At 39.7% G+C, this 19,385-nt stretch overlaps 3 protein-coding genes across 3 annotated transcripts; 1 reads left to right on the top strand and 2 right to left on the bottom strand.

Annotated features, from left to right (window-relative positions):
- Window positions 1–11,255: 11,255 nt before the first annotated feature.
- On the bottom strand, window positions 11,256–12,674 carry LOC107619993 (uncharacterized). The gene is made up of 2 exons (XM_016322219.1): window positions 12,444–12,674; window positions 11,256–12,377 (listed from the first exon to the last, which is right to left on the bottom strand). The coding sequence occupies exons 1-2, from the start codon at window positions 12,672–12,674 to the stop codon at window positions 11,256–11,258; spliced, it is 1,353 nt and encodes a 450-aa protein (XP_016177705.1).
- A 7-nt stretch (window positions 12,675–12,681) lies between these two features.
- On the bottom strand, window positions 12,682–13,599 carry LOC107619992 (uncharacterized). Its single transcript, XM_088488100.1, has 2 exons — window positions 13,051–13,599; window positions 12,682–13,002 (listed from the first exon to the last, which is right to left on the bottom strand). Exons 1-2 carry the CDS (start codon window positions 13,597–13,599, stop codon window positions 12,682–12,684), a joined length of 870 nt encoding a protein of 289 aa, XP_088344226.1.
- Window positions 13,600–16,563: 2,964 nt separating this feature from the next.
- Window positions 16,564–17,535, top strand: LOC107624439 (B-box zinc finger protein 25-like). The gene has a single exon (XM_016326933.3). It carries the CDS (start codon window positions 16,830–16,832, stop codon window positions 17,292–17,294), a length of 465 nt encoding a protein of 154 aa, XP_016182419.1. The 5' UTR covers window positions 16,564–16,829; the 3' UTR covers window positions 17,295–17,535.
- The last annotated feature ends 1,850 nt before the right edge of the window (window positions 17,536–19,385 follow it).

Raw genomic sequence — 19,385 nt, 5'->3', positions numbered from 1 at the left:
GCTGAAAAAATGATATGATTTGGCGGCCGCTGCGGGCAGGAATTGTGACAGGGTTGCTAGGCGACCTGTGAGTTGTTGTACCTCCTTTACTGACCGAGGTGATTGCATTTGTATCACAGCCTAACATGGGTCAGGGTTGGCTTCTATTCCTCTGTGCGTTAATAGAAATCCGAGAAATTTGCCTCCGTGTACCCCGAATGCGCACTTTTCTGGATTTAATCTCATCTTGTATTTTCGGAGCTGCTGGAATATCTCGTTGAGGTCGTCCTTATGCTATTTTTCTGAGATTGATTTTACCACCATATCATCAACATATATTTCAATGTTTCGGGCGATCTGGTCTTTGAAGATCTTGTCAATTAATCGCTATAAGTGGCTCATGCATTTTTCAGCCCAAAAGGCATGACTTTATAACAAAAGTTACCTTGATCGATCACGAATGCTATTTTGTCCTCATCGTCGGGGTGCATTAGTATTTGATTGTAGCTGGAATAGGCATCCATGAAGTTGAGCACTTGAAACCCCGATGTGTTGTCTACCAATCTATCCATGTTTGGGAGTGGGTAAGAATCCTTCGGGCAAGCTTTATTTAGATTTGTAAAATCCACATACATACGCCATTTTTCCGAACTCTAGTTTACCATTACCACGTTTGCTAGCCATGAGAAAATCGAAATCTCGGATGAAACCTGCATCGAGTAGTTTTTGTGTTTCTGCTATTGCTGCATTTCTTCTTTCCGTGCCTAGGTTTCGCTTCTTTTATTTTATAGGTCGAACTTTAGGATTGACTGCTAGCTTGTGGCATATGAAGTTCGGATCGATCCCTGGCATGTCAGCAGGTGTCCATGCAAAAAGATCGGAATTGGATCTTAATATTTCAATCAGATCTTGCTTTGTTCCTGCAGAGAAAACAGAGTGAAAGTTACTAGATTGGTCAGTTGTCCCTAGTTGTACCTTTTTTAGGTCATCCGTTGGGGCAGGACAACTTGTACTGCTCCTCGGATCCAACTCGGCCAAGGTTGGAATGCTCTCTGTGTTATAAACGGAATGGATTCTTAGGATAATCTCCTTTGGAATGGCCTTCAAGTCTGCATTGTAGCGTTGCCGAGCCTCTTTGTAGTCGGCATGCACCGTTGCTACTGTATTGTCCTGCACAGGGAACTTAACACAAAGGTGAACTATAGAAACAATAGCTCCAAAAGAGTTAAGGACTGGCGTCCTAAAATAACATTATAAGGACTAGTGCAATTAACCACTAAAAATTGAATATCTAGGATTTTTGAGTTCGGGGACTCCCCTAGCGTTGTTCTCTGTAACACCCCAACTTTCGACACGTTATGACCAATGCTAAACGTTCAGGTGTTACTCATCGTAAGGACCTACTTGGCTTTAGACTCAATTTTGTAAACAAATACTAATAAAAGCCTTTATTAGTTTAGCGTGACTAAACTATTAATCATGAAATATCATTTAGTTGCTCGCAAGGTTAGTTCTTAAAGCTTTGTCACAGATAAATATATGATAGCAGAGAATATTATACATACATATATACAAATATACACATGAGTTAAGCTTAGAGATACATGTCGTTTATCAAAAGTCGAGTACTACGCCAAGTTATATATACAGATACAAAAGAGGAAGTCAGTCACAACCCTCACACGAGTTTTCTAAACTGGAACCAAACTACTAAGAGGTCCTACCCCTCTAAAAGTCCTACAAAAGCGAGGGGAAAGTAATACTACTGATTATCAAAAGGGAGTAGAAGGTCCGCCGTGCCTAACTCTGGTGTGAACTCTGAATCATCTCTTGGAAGTCGGCCCAAGATGGAAGCGGCTCCTCGTCGGACTCCGAATCCTCCTCCGGCTCATCATCTCAGACGGGAAAGTCATCTAAAGGATCGGCCTCCATGGCTGCTGCCACGAACTCCAGAAGGTCGTCAGACTCGATGGGCTCAGTCTGTAGTGCAAAAACAGGGAGGTACTACGCAAGGTCCAAGCTAGTCTCATATGCGTGCGGAGAATCCGGGTGAGGGATATCGTGGCATGGTCCTACCAAGAAAAGAGGGCGAGAAGAGGGGGACTGATCTCCAACTAGGTGTAACTCAGATAACATGAACGCGTACGGCATGCCAAAGTCAAAGAGAGGGTGCTGTATAGAAACGTGAAACTCAGGCTCGTGTGAAATATAGAGGCGGGTCCACAGCATGCTCCATATGAAGACTTCGTCCCGCGTCGGGTCCTCATAGTTCAGGATAAGACGAAACTCATAGAAATCCTCTGCCGAACCCATCTAGGGAGGGGGAAAAGAAAGAAAAGAACGGTGAGAACCTAGAGTTCTCAGCAAGGTAAAAAGGGACCTAAGGTCTTTGTATCTAAGTTGTCGTGAAATAGAAAAAAAATAAACACAGAAATTCAGGGCACAAATATACATACAACAAGTAAATAGTATATACAATTAGAAAATGGCAATAAACAATTCATAGTAAGTTCATATGCGCAAACAAGATGATGCATGCCTGTTCCTAGTGCAGGCTATGAGTTCATGCATCAATTGTCTACCTGCAACCCGACATTACTCAGAGTGAACTCCAAATATAGTTCATTTACTGTGTCAATTAGACACCTTGGCATCACGGTTATCCATGTCAGTTAGGCCTCATCATAATAACATTTTAATGTGCATCACAGTAAGAAATAGTGCTATCAGTTAAGTGAACATTCTCGCATTAGCAACCTTAGGCTATCACTTAGGCGGACACTTTCGCATTAGCAGTTTGGTACAAGGCGCATTCAACATACACTTTTCATAAATTATTATCCGTTTCGGTTATCTCTTTCATACATGACTTCTCATTTTCCTTTTTCTTTATTATACCTCCACATCACCAATTAACCTTAAACCTTCCTTGGTTGTTCTAATACTACTAATTTAGAATCCAAAAATTGGTATTAAGATAATTTGGTCATAGTTTAAACTTGTACTATATATCTCTCTTGAATAAAATGCTGTCATTATTTTTAAGAAGGTGCAGAAAAATAGCAAGGGCAGTAAATTTGTTAAATTCACTAAAAATCCAATTTTCACCCATCGCCTTTCAAGCTTTATGACCTTAAATAAGACTATTCTAGTTTTCCAATGAATCAAATTCCATATCATTAGCATGTCATATGAAAAAGTTATGAGGTTAGAAACACAGCTCTGCCTTTTAGAATTTTGTTTTCAAAATTCAGTGAGCAACCCACACTCTTTGCAACATATCTAATTGGTTAAAAAGAGTTTTGACATGAAATTTAAACTGAAAATTTTGGACACACAAAGCTTGGAATTTCTGTTAGTTTCAGCTCAAACCACGCATCATAATTGTAAATTAAGTGGTTGAAAGTTAGTGATTCTGCAGTAAAGAAACAGAATTTTCTGCAGAAACCATCAACCTTTAAAAATTGATTTCTCCCAAACCACTCATAACACATTAAAGTTTCATAGAAAAATAGTTCATTCAAAATATGGCCTGGTATGCTCCCAGAAACGGATTTATTCAACGGTCAATTATGCAGAAATTCTGTCTTAAACTTTTTCAGCAATCTTACATACCATATTCCATACTTAAACCTATAACCCTTTCAAAATTATACTTCTAACCTTTCTTCAGTTATTCAAAGATGATTTCACATTCAACACAGCCCAAGAACCCAAATTCAATAAATTTCATAATTTCAAGTACTTAATCATAATCAAACTTCCACTTTTTAGCACTATATCAAACATAACAATTCATATACCTTGACCATCATTCAAACACATATTAAAGCTATATTCATCATCAATCATGCATATGATAATTCATCAATTCTCATCACAGGTACAACCACAAGAATAACAATCTAACTGTCCTATCCCTCACTTGTTGGTGTCGAAAATCGAAGGGCTTTGCTCTTAGGTTCACTTGCTGGGCTACAATACCTAATGCATCATAATTTAATTTCATTCATCATCATCATCATTATGGCCTTGAGTCCGAACCTATGATCATAAAAAGGGGAAGATGAAATACTCACCTCCTCAAGCTAGATAGTTCGGTGGTTCAGGGAGATTAGGAAAAATGTCCTTGAGCTTCACAAACTGGAAGGAAGAACAAGGTTGGACTACTTGATGATGATGAAAACCGAATTGAATGAAGGGGAAGGAATCGAAGCTAGCTTACCTATTGAGGGGTTCTAAGTCACAAAGGTTGATGAAGGAAGATGAGAGCTAGGTTCCTCAAACTCCTATGGAAATCGAAGGGTTGAAGAAGGTTGCATGCTAGCTGTGTCCTTCTACTGGGTCACTCTCGGTCTTCTCTCTTTTCCCTTATTTGAATCAAGTGATATGCTTTGTGAGTGTTTGAATGAGTTAAGGTGGAATAGGTGTAAGTTTCATATGTGTTTCGTGGCTCAAGGGGAAAGATGAAGTAACACATGTGCTTAGGATTAGTGACTAAGCATTCACAAGGTTAGCTGACCATGAAGTGTAATCATGGTTTGGGAGGGTGCTATAAAGAAAGACTAATGTTGTTGCCTCTAATCATGACTAAACTATAATTGGGTTAGGTAAGCTAATGGTTTAGTTGGTCTTAGGGTTTTACATAAGGATGACTAAAGCTTTAATTTGATTTATCCTATAGCAAGAGTATTTTGGGTTAGGAATAGAAATTGTGATCATGTACTAATTGTTGATTGATGATGCATCTAAGGTTGTTCCTCTGCTAGTTTATTATTTAGTGAACTTAATAAATTAACAAAATAAAGAAAAATTGATTATAGCGGTCATTATTTAATTACCCAAAACTTATCGTTTGGAAAAGCTAAAAAGTTTTAGCGCCACAGATTGTAATTCTAATTTAATACCTATGCCGTATATATACCTAAACCTATGCGTATCGGTAGACGTCATAAAGAATGAGAAATCTCATGCCTCGTGGGGTAGGGTGGTTACATTCTCAACTATACATAACCTGATATAGGGACTCTTTCTTCGGAGAACCCTACCAATTCTCCGGTTGAGGGTTGTAGTGCTTTTGTCGCTGAGCTACATCTTTTTGAATGTGGAGTAGAATAATACGTCGGCACTGCTTCTGGGGTCGAGTAAGACCTTTTTTACTGTCAGTTCCCCATGTGTATCGAAATCACCACTGGATCATCCAGGTTTGGGCATTGTGATTCGAGGTCAGATGTGTCGAAAACTATTCGTTCTACCGGAGGTGGATTGTGTATCCCTTGACTAGATCCATCCATTGTCATCATGGCTCGGTAACTTCTTTTCCTGGCCGTTGAGGTCGTTTTTCCTCCTGCAAAGCCCCCTAAAAAATAATTTATTATCCCTTTCGAGGTAGGAGTTTCCACCACTCCATGCCAAGTTCCTTTGTCTTTATGATCCGAACTATTGCTCAGTTTGTCAGTGTCCATGGCTGATCCCTTTTGATTTCTAGAGGTGACATATTTTTCCAGTAAGCACTGCCTGGCTAATCTCTCTAGTAGGTCTTTGGCTACTACACATTCATCAGTGGTATAACCATACTTTTGGTGAAATGTATAGTGTTTGGTCTTATCTACGTACTTCTGATCCTGGTATGTTCCTGTTTTGCTCGGCGGCTTTATCATCTTGTTGTGTAGGATTTGTTTAATTATGTCATCTCTCTTGGTGTTGAACTTGGTGTACAAATCAAAAATTGGTGTCAATTTGAAAGGTTTCTTAATGTCTCTGTTATGGGATATGTGCGGCTTTTCTTCCTATTTTCGAGTTAGTGGTCTTTCCATTCTCTGAGCTTCTCTTAATTCTTCGACTTCTATCTGTCCGATGGCTTTGTCTCTGAATTCTTTCGGTTTCACAACTGCTATCGCTTCCTGGAATTTTCCAAGTCAGAGGCCACTTTTATTGCATGCTCCGGGTTGAGGTCCGGAATTTCCATGGCTGCCATTGTGAAGCATGTCATACAGTCTTTTAGGCTCTCATGTGGTCCCTGCTTAAGTATACTGAGGTAATCTGAATCTCGTACATAAATTTTGGATGTTGCAAAGTTATTTATGAATAGCTTGGCAAATTTGTCAAAGCTGGAGATCGAACCTGCAGACAAATTAGAAAACCATAATAACGCAACTCCATCTAAGAAAGTAGAAAAGATCGGCATAAAATAAGGTCGGAGTCACTGTTAAGTAACATCACGACTTCAAATTTTGTAACGTGGACTTTCGGATCCCCAATCCCTTTGTATGGTGCTAATGTCATTGGGAGTGTAAAATTTGTAGGCATTTCAAAATTCATGATCTCCTCGAAGAATGGACCAATTCTCCATCTTTCTGTTTTGGGAGGTGCTCCGCCTGGTTTCACGTTTGACTCAGATTGGTGTTCTTCGTTTAGGTCGTTATTAACCTTCTTGTGCTCGTTTTTTCCCTCGTCATTGTTATGTCTTGTTGATAACAGTTCGGCCATGCATTGGACTTCCGCCTGAAGAGCGGTGTTTGACACTAAAAGTTCGGCAGTGGTTGGGGTGGCATGGGGAGTGACCGAATGATCTGTCATAGCGTGAACCTCTACGAAGAAAAGAAAAACACAAGAAAAGCTAGCAAAGTGTTAGATGAAATTGGACGTGGATTCTGGCTCCATGGTAGGCGCCAAATGTTCGGGCAATGATACTCTTTCCGTGTTATATATCGGTTCCACACTGCTATGAAGTGCTCGACAGCTCTTGGACCAGAATCGGAGTATCCTGGTGAACTCGGACCCAAGTACCTGTAAAAAGAATTCCGACGCTCAAGTCAATAAAGAAAATCTCTAAATAAAGTAAGTATAATATCAGAATAGTATTGTGTTGTGTTTGTTCTATTCCTTATCATCGGCCTCCACTTTGATTTATAATTTGTCGAGGCTGAATTATTCATTGATGTGAGCCGAAATCTTCGCAGCCGACTTAGGACGAGATTTTGGGAAAGAAGTTTGTTACGATAGAAAGTTATTAATTTTTGAATTTGAATGACTATGCCGAAGTATAACCTGTTTTTTTCAATATATTAGGAATACAGTACAAAAAGTAAAGTATTTACTATTTTTGTTCAATATATTCTTTCACATTTCTTTTCCCTAGGAAATTATTCGTTAAGGCTAATGATGAATTGTTGTTATTTTATATTTAGCCTTGAATGGAGGAGAGGGAGAATGGAGGGTATATTTAATTTAATTTAGTTATCATGCAATCTAATGAATCCAATACATGTAACACTTCTATAGTTGAAAGTTGGAAGTCGGAAATTATGAAATGAAATGAAATATGACTAGCTCCAAACATTTATTTTGTTCCTTAGCTTGTTTTATTTGAGGGCAAAAAACCCAAATGAGCCAAGGGCAGCTCATTTTTACCCAAATCAGCCAATTCAAACTTTGATACCTCAATCCACCAGAACTCATATTTATGTAATTCGAATCAATTGGATTCGAATCATTTTTCCACGTAATTCAAATTGATTCCATTCGAATTACTTGAAAGAACTTTATCAACGTAATTCGAAACAATAAGACTCGAATTATGCACGCAATATTTCTAAGTAATTCGAAACGATAAGCTTCGAATTAGGATAGCGTAGTTCGAATTATATAAATTCGAATTAGTGGGAGAGTTGCACTCGAGGGATTTTCGAATCAAATTGATTCGAATTAGGTGTAGTTGGTGGTTTTGAGTAATTCGAATGGAGTTGATTCGAATTACAATAGTTTCGGCTATATAAGGAGTTCGAACCAAGTTCATTCGAATCACTCTCTCATTTCCATACCCCACCAAATCCCAGAGAAAACGACCAACATTTGGGCCGAGTAAGACCGGAGCGGCATATTCAGGCGATGGGAGACGATCCTGGGAGGCTTTATCGTTTGAATGGAGTTGCTCATATCGCCGGGGTGATCAACGACGAGGTTAGTGGTTTATGATGTTGCGCTGTTGATAGTGTTTTCTGTTAGTGGTTCAAGGTAGTGGTTGATGAAAGCGGTTTATGATATTGCCATTTCTCCGTGTCTTATGATAGTGGTTTAGTGATAGTGGTATTTCTTATCGGTTTTTGATAATGGTTTATGTTATTGTTAGTGGTTTAGGATAGTGGTTTAGGAAAGTGGTTTGAGATAGCGGTTTAGGAGAGGGGTTTAGGATAGTGGTTTAGGCAAGTGGTTTTTGTTAATGGTTTTTTATAGCGGTTTATGTTAGTGTTAGCGGTTTACTGGATAGTGGTGTGAGCAAGTGGTTTTTTTTAATGGTTTTTTATAGCGGTTTACGTCAGTGTTAGCGGTTTACGATAATGGTGTAGGGAGGTGGTTTTTTTTTAAATGGTTTTTGTGTTAGTGGGTTTTGTTATTGGTTTCTGTTAGGGGTATGTGGTAGCTGCTTTTGTTAACGGTTTTACTTGTTAGTGATTGTTCTATTTGTTAATGGTTTTTTCACGTGGTTTGTGTTAGCTATTTCTGAAGACAATGTTGATAATTCATTTACTATGCGTTAAGTTTTACGATTTTTGTTTTGGTTCTTTATGAAGTAAACTGTATATGTTATTGGTTTTTGGATATGTTCTAATTATGCGTTTTATCTATTGCCCAGCCTCGGCGTTGCATATCCAGCGTTAGGCGGCAGCAGGGGATACGTCTTGATGAGAGGTATGTTCCGTACTTGCAGATGGCCGGCTTGTACCATCTTGTGAGACTGAACGACAGATGGTTTCGACTAGACGAGCCCCTAGTCAATGCATTTGTCGAGAGGTGGCGGCCTGAGACGCACACCTTCCACATGCCGTTCAGAGAGTGCACCATCACGCTTCAGGACGTCGCATACCAGCTGGGGTTGCCAGTTGACGGACATTACGTCAGTGGTTGCCTGACAGACTTCCACCTTTACATTGAGGGTGGGAGGCCTGCCTGGCAGTGGTTCCATGAGTTACTTGGTGTTTTACCTCCCGAGAACCAAGTTCAGAAATTCGCAGTGAACTGCACTTGGTTCCAGGAGACATTTGGAGAGTGTCCCGTGGGGGCGGACGAGGAGACAGTTAGGCGCTTTGCCCGTGCCTACATGATGATGTTACTGGGCACGCAGCTGTTTGCCGATAAGTCCGGCAATCGTATACACATCAGATGGCTACCATATGTCGCTCGGCTTGAGGAGATGGGTGGCTACAGTTGGGGGTCGGCGGCACTAGCGTGGTTGTACCGGTGCATGTGCCGGGTCGCCAACAGACATGTCGTGAAGTTAGCTGGGCCTCTACAGTTACTGCAGTCTTGGATCTTCTGGAGGTTTCCTACTTTTAGGCCTACTGGGTATGATGCGTTTAGCTGGCCCCTTGCCTCGAGGTACCAATATTGTTTTGTAATATGTATGCCTGTTGTATATATTTTCGATTATGCAAGCAGTTTCATGCATTGTACAGTGACTCATGATCGCAATAAAATGTTTAACTTCTTACGCAGATGGTCTGGTTACAATCCTGGGATTAGCAACAAGGGACCCCGCGTACAGATGGCTTGCCTGAAGATCAACTTGTTACAGCCTCGGGATGTAAGTACGCTGAGCCGATATGTATTATCCACCTGTTCTTTCAGTTTATCTTTTGTGTCAGAAGTATAAAATTGCGTTTATTTGGTTTTTTTACAGTTCATATGGATGCCCTATAGCGCACTGGACGTCATCCAGGTTGTCCATCCGGAGGTCTTGGAGCCTCGGCATACGATGTTATGGCGGTGTGTGACGTCCCTGATTTACTTTGCGGTGGTCGAGTGGCATCAGGTTGATAGAGTGTTACCGCAGTTAGGTGGCGTTCAGCCCCCACCGCGACCCGCCCTGAACATCGACTTCTTGATGTCGAAGGACGGGAGAGGAGGTGACCGTTGGTTTCCGTCGCACTTACCTGACTGGCATCTTCACTGGCAGGAGCGTGCGGATCACATTTTACAGTTCGACATCGTGCCCGATCCCGGACCCTCCCATGAGTTCTTGTTATGGTGGCATCAGCACGGAAAGAGGTTCCTTTCACCGGAGAAGCTCTTGGGGGATCCGAGAGGTATTCCTATTCCGGAGGAGGCTACGCAGAGGGGGGCAGGCCGAGTTCCAGAGATGGATCGAGTCGATGATGTTCCTGACAGACGTCGTATTGAGAGGAGAGCCCGAGTCGGGACACGTCGTAGCCAGCGTGAGGTAGATTGGTTGGAGCAAGCTATAGATGACGGTGACGACGCAGTTAGGGGTGGCGGGAGACGACGTGGTCGTGGAGGCAGGAGGAGAGGGGTTGCGCCCAGAGAGGCTGCCCATCAGCCTGGGGGGGATGCAGCTGGGGGGGGGGGGGTGATGCGGCGGGGGTTGATAGGCCCCATCAGGGGGGTCCTCACGGTGAGTGGTATGGTTCTGGTATGGGGGATCCCACGAGCCACGCTGACGCTGGGGGTGTTGGTGGTTCTCTTGGAGATTATTTTGTCGGTGTTCCCGATGACGATCAGACCCTTCAAGAGAGTACTCCATGGGTGAGTCCGGGCTCCATGTTTCCAGACTTCCTTGCCAGTGATGGCGTTGTTGCCGAGTTCGGTGGACCACATTTCCTTAAGGATATCAGGACCATCATGCAGGAGGATGAGGCTGTACCAGGACGGGTTCACACGTCAGGGCCACAGGCACCGCTAGGTGTAGATCTGAACGAGCCACCCACGGTGCCTCCTGTGCATACCTTTGCCCTTGGTGGGACACCTGCATCGGCCCAGACTATGGGGTCACATTCAGTTGCTGGCCCGTCATCATCCAGACCCGTCCATGTCCCGTCGAGGACCCCTACACAGGCAGCTCCCGATGACGACAGCGACTCGATTGAGGACGAGGAGCCACTTGTACGGTGACCACAGAGGACACGTGTTCCACGCCGTTGCTTCACGGGGTCCCACCTCTTTAGATGACTTAGGGATATTGGTGTATGTCGTGTTGTTATGTTTATCTTATGTACCTTGTTTGTTGGTTATCGTTCATATGTATGGTTTCATTAATGTATTTGTTCATCAAGCAGTCTCCTTATAATTATGTTATGTATTATTAGACATTCCATTAGCTTAAGAACTTTGTTTTAGAAACTTAAATCCATAACTAGAATGACAATCAACTTTCATAACTTATAAGTTACAACTTAGTTCCATGTAGAACACTGGATGATAACTGAAATTAAATTCATGGGGTGATTCTAAAATAAATAAAACAAGACGCAACAACGCTCCTACTCATTCCCAACTGTCCCGGTGTGTCGTCCGGCTTGAGGACAACTCCGACGACTGTGTCCTGGCTGCCTGCAGAGGCCGCATCTCTTTGGCCGGTTCGGATCTGCATCATCCATGTTGGTGCGAATGCGTGTGAACCTTGGACGACCCTCCTTCGCACGCCTCATGTTCGGATCCGGTATAACGGTAGGCCCGGCATAGGGTGGCCAGAAACTCTCCGGAATGGGAGGTGTAAATCCCATCTGGTAGACACCGAAAACGGAACTAAGGCGATAGACCTGGTGGACGTAAGGCTGCCAAGTAAGACGTGAATAAGCACAGCATGCTAATGCGTGAGGACACGGGAAATGAAGTGCTTGGAAGTATCCACAATCACATGTCTGAGACCCCAGTGAGACCCTGTAGGTACCAAGTGAGAATGAACCTGTTGGCGTCGTCTCTGCCACGGTGTACTCCGAGTTATCCCTATCATAAACAGTCACGGTGAAGCACCTGGCTGTCTTCAGGTTGGCCTCGATACACTTTACTAGGTATTGACTGAATTGTTGTCCGGTACCCATCTGAGCCTCGGCCTCCCTCCCCTTACGGACAAATAGCTCAGCCAGCCTTCCGTATGTGGCTTTCACAAGCGAGCACACGGGGAGGTTCCTTACCCCCTTAAGGATTGAATTGACACACTCTGATATATTTGTCATCATGTGCCCGAATCTCCGACCCTCGTCATAGTACTGTGTCCACAACGAGTACTCAATTCGGTTTGCCCAGTCACACATTGCCGGATTCTCAGAGCGCAGGATGTCAAACCAGTAGTCAAACTCCACCTCGGTCTTCGCATATGCGGCGTTCACAAGAAGCCTCCGGGCATCTTTGCCCTTGAAGGTCAGGGCGAAATTCGCTGCAACGTGTCGAATACAGAATGCCCGGTATGCAGACGGAGGTAGCCATCCCCCATCAGGTGCCTCAAGTGCTGCCTTGATGCCGTTATGCCTATCTGAAATAACTAACAGACCTGGCTGAGGTGTCACGTGCTGACGGAGGTGGGAGAGAAAGAAGGACCATGACTCAGCATTCTCACCCTCAACTAGTGCGAATGCCACAGGGAGTATGTTGGAATTCCCGTCCTGTGCAATCGCCACAAGCAACGTTCCCCCATACTTGCCATATAGATGGGTGCCGTCAATACTCACCAACGGCTTGCAATGACGAAATGCTTCGATACAAGGGGGAAAAGTCCAGAACATCCTATGAAAATAAGCTTGAGACTCGTCCACCTGTCCACCAACTCGAACAGGACAGGTCCTGAGGACTGCTACAGTGCCAGGCATAGTCAACTGAACTCCTAAGACCCACCGAGGGAGCTCGTTGTACGACTCATCCCAGTCCCCGTAGATGATTGCGACCGCCTTCTGCTTCGCCATCCACACCCTATGTAGGCCTGAAGCCAAAGTGTGCTGCCGTTGCATTTAGAAGCACCTTGATGTTGACGGATGCGTCAGCCCTAACCATTGGCATGATGAATGTCGCTATCACGTGGTAGTCCAAGCTCCTATGGTCGCTGGAGATGGAGGTGGCGAGACAGGTATGCGGCCCATTGTACCGCTTGACTTCCCAGATGCCCTTGCGTTGTCGGAGGCTCAGCCTAATCAACCATGTGCACCCATTCCCAAACTCCGAACACTTTCCCACGTACCGGTGATAGTCAGACTCAACTACCTTGTACTGTACCCCTCGGCGGATGCTGTACGTCTTGACACTCAACAGCGCCTCATCTTTATCCTGGAATTGTTGGCCAACCTGGAACTCTGTCATACCGGCAGACCCTTCGGTATCTCTAGCGCCAAATCCAACTAGCTGCCCAAGGTGTTCGTCCTGCCTCATGGCATCCAGATCCAAAGATGAAAAATGGGGTGGGTACTGATTTGTGCCAGAACTAGAACCACCAGTAGGCCTTATCGGATCACTCGCTCCAACATCATCGCCGTTTTCATCAGCGATAATATCCGGCTCGACTTCATCATCATCTGGATCATCACACAATCCCTCGCCAACACCAGCCGGTGGAGGACACTGTACTTCAGTCGGATGATGTTCCTCGTATCCAACCTCGTCTCCAACATTGCCGGCGAGATCAACAGCAAACGATGGGGAGGCGGCAGGCTGGACCGCTACCTCATACACTGGAACGGAGGAAGAAGCAACCGCAGGTCTCGAGCTCGAACCGGCCGCCGTGGCTATAGTGTTGGCATTCCGGTTCGACCCACCAGAGCTAGATACCACGTCGACGAACTTAGCCAACAGCTCCGGTGTCCTCACCTCCGGAAACTGCCTACGAGAAAGAAACATGACCTGCAAGTCCTCATCACTCCCGATAGTGAAACAATCATACTTCACCGTATCGTGGAGCACCGTGATTGGAATGCGATAGAAAAACTTCTTAACTCTCTTCACTCCTTCTAGACCAAGTTTGCCAAGCACGGAGCTCACGAGACCATCGTAACTGGTCGCGGGGCTCACGATAATACATAGAGGATCCTTATCCGTGAACTTCACCCCAGACCGAGTTTTTCTCTTAATCGATCCTCTGTGGTGTACTAGCACTAGAAAACTATCCTCACTAGCCATCTCACCTCTTTGTTCACAGCAACCTGATTTCACAACATATATATAGAAAACGGCTCCAAACTAATTCGAATCAACTTCATTCGCACTATATATATATAATTCGAATCAATTAAATTCGAATTACCCAGTATGAGTAATTCGAATCCATATGTTTCGAAATATGAGTTTCTAACCCTAAACATACTAATTCGAATTAATATACTACGATTTATGCTTTGGTAGTTCGAATCATATTGATTCGAATTACTTGTGATTTTTCATGCATAATTCAAGACAAGTCAATTCGAATTACGTGTAAGTCTGCATGCATAATTCGTGACAAATTAATTCGAACTACGTGCTTAGATTGACAAACATTAATTCAAATTGTTTCAATTCGAATTATGTGTGAGACTAATTCGAATCCTATTAATTCGAATTATATAAATATTTAATCTGATGAATTGTCGTAGCAAAATTTCATTTAGCATATTTGCGTAAAATTGAGCTATCCTTAGCTCATTTGCGTTTTTTGCCCTTTATTTGATACCACCACACACCATCCCACATGCCTATTGCCTACTACTAGAATCTTAGGATGGAAAATCTGATGCGGTCAAACCTATTCGATCATATTCCCTATTGCATTTTCACTTTAAGTGTAAGGCTATTAATTTCTCATTTGATCGGTTGATCCTGCTGCTTCTTTTTTTTGCCCCCTTTCTTTCTTTGTTTTCGCAGCCCCTCTGTTGTTTGTTTCTCTTTGTATAATTTTGATGAGTTGCCAAAAAAAAAAAAGGAAAAAGTTTCGGAACACGTTACCTTTATTAAAATTTAGTCAACATTTAATCCGTAAAAATAAATAATTTCATATTATTAGATATAATTTCATACCATTAAAAATACTAATAATAATTAATTAATAACTACAAATCACAAAATCTATTAATTCTTTAACACTCCTCAAAAAAAAAAAAATCAATTCATGTCTTATTAGCTTCTACTGAATTTCAGTTTTCAGTAACGAAAATTATCAAGATGAATGTTGAAAATTGAGATAACATATGGTGCTGTATGGACTCGCTGCAAATAAATAAAAAGTCTAGGAGACAAATATATTTTAGTAATTTTAATAAAAAATTAATTAATATAAACATCAAATTATCTTAAATAAATATAATTATAAATTAAATTAATTTATGTGTATAAATTCTGATAAATATAAATATAAATTATATAATTCATACGTATAAATTTTTATAGATATAAGGTTAAATTATTGTTGGTTAAATATTGATCTAAAACTATTTATTAATCATATATATAGCATTGCTGGGAAGTAATGAAAAACCAATAAGATGAGGGGAGAATATAGAATATATTTTATTTTTTAATTTATTTTGAGTAATACTATATTTTCTTAAATATTGTTTATTTGTTAGTATAAAAGGGTTCATAATATGGTGTAATTATATGTGTGGCTAATGTTAAACCAATAAATACTACAATAGCAAGTGCTTTAGATATGTTTGGTTGAAAAGTCGATACTGAAGTCCAATGATCCATGTTGAAAAGATATGAAGCTCGAAACCAAAACCAGCGAAGGAAGCCCACAGAAAATAGGATATTGACACGTGTCTAGTTTGACCCTTTGACATGCATCTTCCAAATTAATGCAATCTTATCTGATGTGGCGAGATTAATAGGTAAGACACTTCAATAATATAATTCACCTAACCCCCATGCTACAATACAGAGAGACATATTAATATTAAGACTTTTTGTGGTGATGGCTAAGAAAAAGAAAAACATCAAAACAAAGTGACTGTGAACTAGAATTGAAGCAAGAGTTTCCTAGACCTGATGCAGTTGCACAGTGAAACATCCAATTGAGGCCACGAAATCCAAACGTGGATGCTAAAATCACTAGAAATGGAAATAAAAATCATCACCAATGCGTTGAAACTAAACCAGAAACAACTTGTTTGACTTCATGTCATTGACAACTCGTATAGCTTCACCAACATGATCAAAGTAATTTTTCCGGCAATATTTCTAAATTAATGGATAAATAAAATATAATAATGTTCGTGCTCGAAGCGAGGTCACAGTCTGAAAAGGTAGAGTAGAAGATTTTAAATTCGTGAAGTACAGAATTATGGAGGAAGGACAATTTACAAGACATTTTTATACCAAAATTAGTAGCGTGCTAAATAGTAAAGTGAGTTTTTCATGTGTTTACTTGTTGATTGTTTTTCCTTTTTAGTCTTTATCATTTGGGATTGTCGTTGTTCAGACATTTGGTGCTCATTATGACACATTATTTATTGGGATTCAACGGTTACGAAATGTGGTAATATATCCATTGTGGTATCTGACCATTATTTCGTGAAATTAGTTATGATTTTAATCACTTCATCGGTTATGTTCTCTTTTATTTTGAGCAAATAAGACAACACTTTGTTTTTTTACTTTTTATAACTTTAATAATTTTCTTAATTCACATCAAAAGTTAAAAGTTGACATTTGTTTGAGAATTAGAATGAATAAAGAATTAGCTCAATAGAAAATGTGTACTTTTTATTTAAAAATGTTTATCAACAATATCTTTAAGAAATGCTCCTAATAATAATTTTAGCCCCAACCAATATAGAATGGATTAAAGTGCTAAGTACATTAACTTCTAATCAAAAGTCTTGATTTCAGTGTTGGAAAATGAAAAGTTATCTGTATTAAAAAGATTCCCATCTTTTTAATGAAATTTCATCTAAGGGAGATCTAATTAGTTGAGTTTTGATAATAGCCATGAGATTGCTACTTTAATTCCCTAATAATCTATAAAAAAATTGCAACTTGCTCTACAGTCTACACCATTTATTTGTCTTATGAATCTTCTTTCTTTTCCATATATATAGGCACTACCTTGTCTTAACAAGACAGAAAAAAAAGTGGCAACTACTTAAAGGTTTGAGATGAGGAAGAAGTGTGAGCTGTGTAACTGTGCTGCAAACTTGTTCTGTGATTCAGATCAAGCAAGCCTTTGTTGGGAATGTGATGCAAAGGTTCACAGTGCAAACTTTCTGGTCACAAAGCATCCAAGGATTCTTCTATGCCATGTTTGTCAGTCACTAACACCTTGGCATGGTTCAGGTCCCAAGTTTGTTCCCACCATGTCACTTTGCACTGATTGTGTCACCAAAAACAATGATACCTGCAACCACCAGAATGATGATGACGACTATGATGATGTAGAAAATGATGGTGTTGATGGTGGTGAGGATGAAGATGAAGATGAAGATGAAGAAGAAGAAAATCAAGTGGTTCCATGGACATCATCAACATCAATGCCTCCACCACCAGTTTCCTCTTCTTCAAATAGTGCAACCACTTCCACCAGATTCTCTAATGATGCTGAAGAAGAAGCAATCTCCAACTGACTAATAAAATTCATGCCTTTTTCTACTCCTTCATGTTCATGTTCAAGTAGAGGCTCTCTGCTGTTAAGTAGTATTGTTGTTATTATAACTCATAATATATGCTTTGATTTTTGTTCCTCTCTTAATATTATTATCTGCTTTCAATTTTCGAATAATTAAACATTATTTTAGGCTTGTCATGTCAAATAACAAAGATCACAAGAGGAAACGCCTTCAATGATTGATATATTGATCTCTCAAAGTGTTTTAGAGAGTATTGCTTGTGGATTTAGCTTCTTCCAACTGCTGAAAGAGAATGCTTATTATTATGATGATATTCTGATATCATATTACAGGTAAAAAAATCTTTTATTTCTTTTATGATTTTATCCCAACAAAATTTCACCGAAAATACTAAAATAAAAGGGAGGAAAGTCTGCACCAATCAGTAATTATTCCATGTGATGTAATGATCATGAATCATTGAATCTGCTCTGCTTGAGTAGTAAATGCTGCCACCATTCAATATGTTTGGTATGATTGAAAATTCTGTAATACTCCTGCATATTCTGAATATTTTCACAAATCATTGATGCTGGTTTTCTATTTGGTGTCATATATAATAACTATATATGCAGTTTTGTTCATATTATATAGGCTAGTACTTCTATGGTTACTTTTTTGAATTTTATAATATTTATAATTTGGTGTCTAATTTATTTTTTATGACAAAGTTTAAATATTTAATAAGTATTTATTTTTATATTTTTAAAATTAAATATTATTTTTTAATTTATTTTAATAAATTAGACAAATACCGTAATAATGATCTAAATTTTTATGGTGTTATTTATATATCAAGCTAAAATATGCAGACAAAATTAGAAAAGATAATCACTGTTCCAAATTTCAGTCAAGGGTAATTACTACTCTAGTTGTTGTGCATCTTGTATAGGTTGTCCCACTGACCCACCTATGACTATATCCAAATCCATAAAATCATAATTGCCACAAGTTCTTGATCTTTCTCTTGTTTTTATCCAACTGCTTGATTTGAAAATATTATTGAACCCTTGGGGGTTTTCTCCTATTTCTTTCTTTTTTTCTTTTTTCGACTGTGCAAATATTTATATTAAAAATTTTTTGTGGTCAGTAATTTGTAGCAATTTTGATCAGTATTTAATCAGTATAAATATTAAATTATTTTTAATAAATAAATTTTATTAATTATATATATAAATTCTAAAAAATATGAATACAAACCGTGTTAATTCATATATATAAAATTTGATAAATATAAATACAAATTATTAATTTTTTGTGTAAATCTTTGTTAATGTGGATACAAATTATTATCAAGCAAATATTAATCTAAAATAATAATATTTGTTAATCATATAACATTGTTTTATTTGTATTTAAATTCTTTATATAGCAGTAGACACTACTATTTATTCTTATTTTCTTGTTTTATAAATTTCGAATTGTGACAATCATAGAGCATTGAACTTGAGGTGCTGAAAAAAAGTTGCCCATTTGCATTAAATATGCAAGTTTCATTTATTAGCTAAGTAGTTAATCATGTGAAAATTCAGGCGCAGTGGACTTCACATGAAGTTGATAGTTGAGAGTCGTTAGATAAAAATTTAGTTAAATCAGTCAAATCATTTAACTATTTTCAACTATCAACTTCACGTAAAGTTCACTGCACCTGAGTTTTCACCAATTAATCAATACATGATGGTTTCAACTCCTTTTAATTTGATGTTATTTAGGAGACATGATTCTCCTTGAACCTGAAATATGAGAGGCTGCGAGCAATAATTGAATCCTTAATAATGAATATGTTTCAAAATTGCATGCTACAAATTTATGGGCTTTATGGCTGGAGGCTATCTTTCTAGATACTAAAAAACAATCACAAGATAAACCACAAAATTGGAGTTTATCAAGAAGATAGTAGAGTTTCCGACTTACCAACAATATCATTTACCAAAGAAGATGAACAATGGGTGACACCGGGCCATGACGACCCTGTGGTTATTACAATGATCCTTGATAATGCCAATCTCCATAGAACTTTGGTGGACTAAGGGAGTTTGGCTAACATAC

This window comes from Arachis ipaensis, chromosome B10, assembly GCF_059453495.1.
Source record: "Arachis ipaensis isolate K30076 ecotype BB chromosome B10, ASM5945349v1, whole genome shotgun sequence".
NCBI classification, from domain to species: Eukaryota; Viridiplantae; Streptophyta; class Magnoliopsida; order Fabales; family Fabaceae; genus Arachis; species Arachis ipaensis.
Note: the sequence above shows the minus strand (reverse complement) of the source record. Positions and strands in the feature narration are given on the sequence as shown.

Bases quoted from the DNA above. Each gene is read 5' to 3' on its own strand.
- LOC107619992 (XM_088488100.1), bottom strand. From the start codon at position 13,599: ATGTTTCTTTCTCGTAGGCAGTTTCCGGAGGTGAGGACACCGGAGCTG. The intron at 13,003-13,050 runs GTTGGCCAACAA...TTGAGTGTCAAG, and splicing joins CCGGTATGACAGAGTTCCAG to ACGTACAGCATCCGCCGAGG.
- LOC107624439 (XM_016326933.3), top strand. From the start codon at position 16,830: ATGAGGAAGAAGTGTGAGCTGTGTAACTGTGCTGCAAACTTGTTCTGT.
- LOC107619993 (XM_016322219.1), bottom strand. From the start codon at position 12,674: ATGGCGAAGCAGAAGGCGGTCGCAATCATCTACGGGGACTGGGATGAG. The intron at 12,378-12,443 runs GTGAGTATTGAC...GCGATTGCACAG, and splicing joins TTCGTCATTGCAAGCCGTTG to GACGGGAATTCCAACATACT.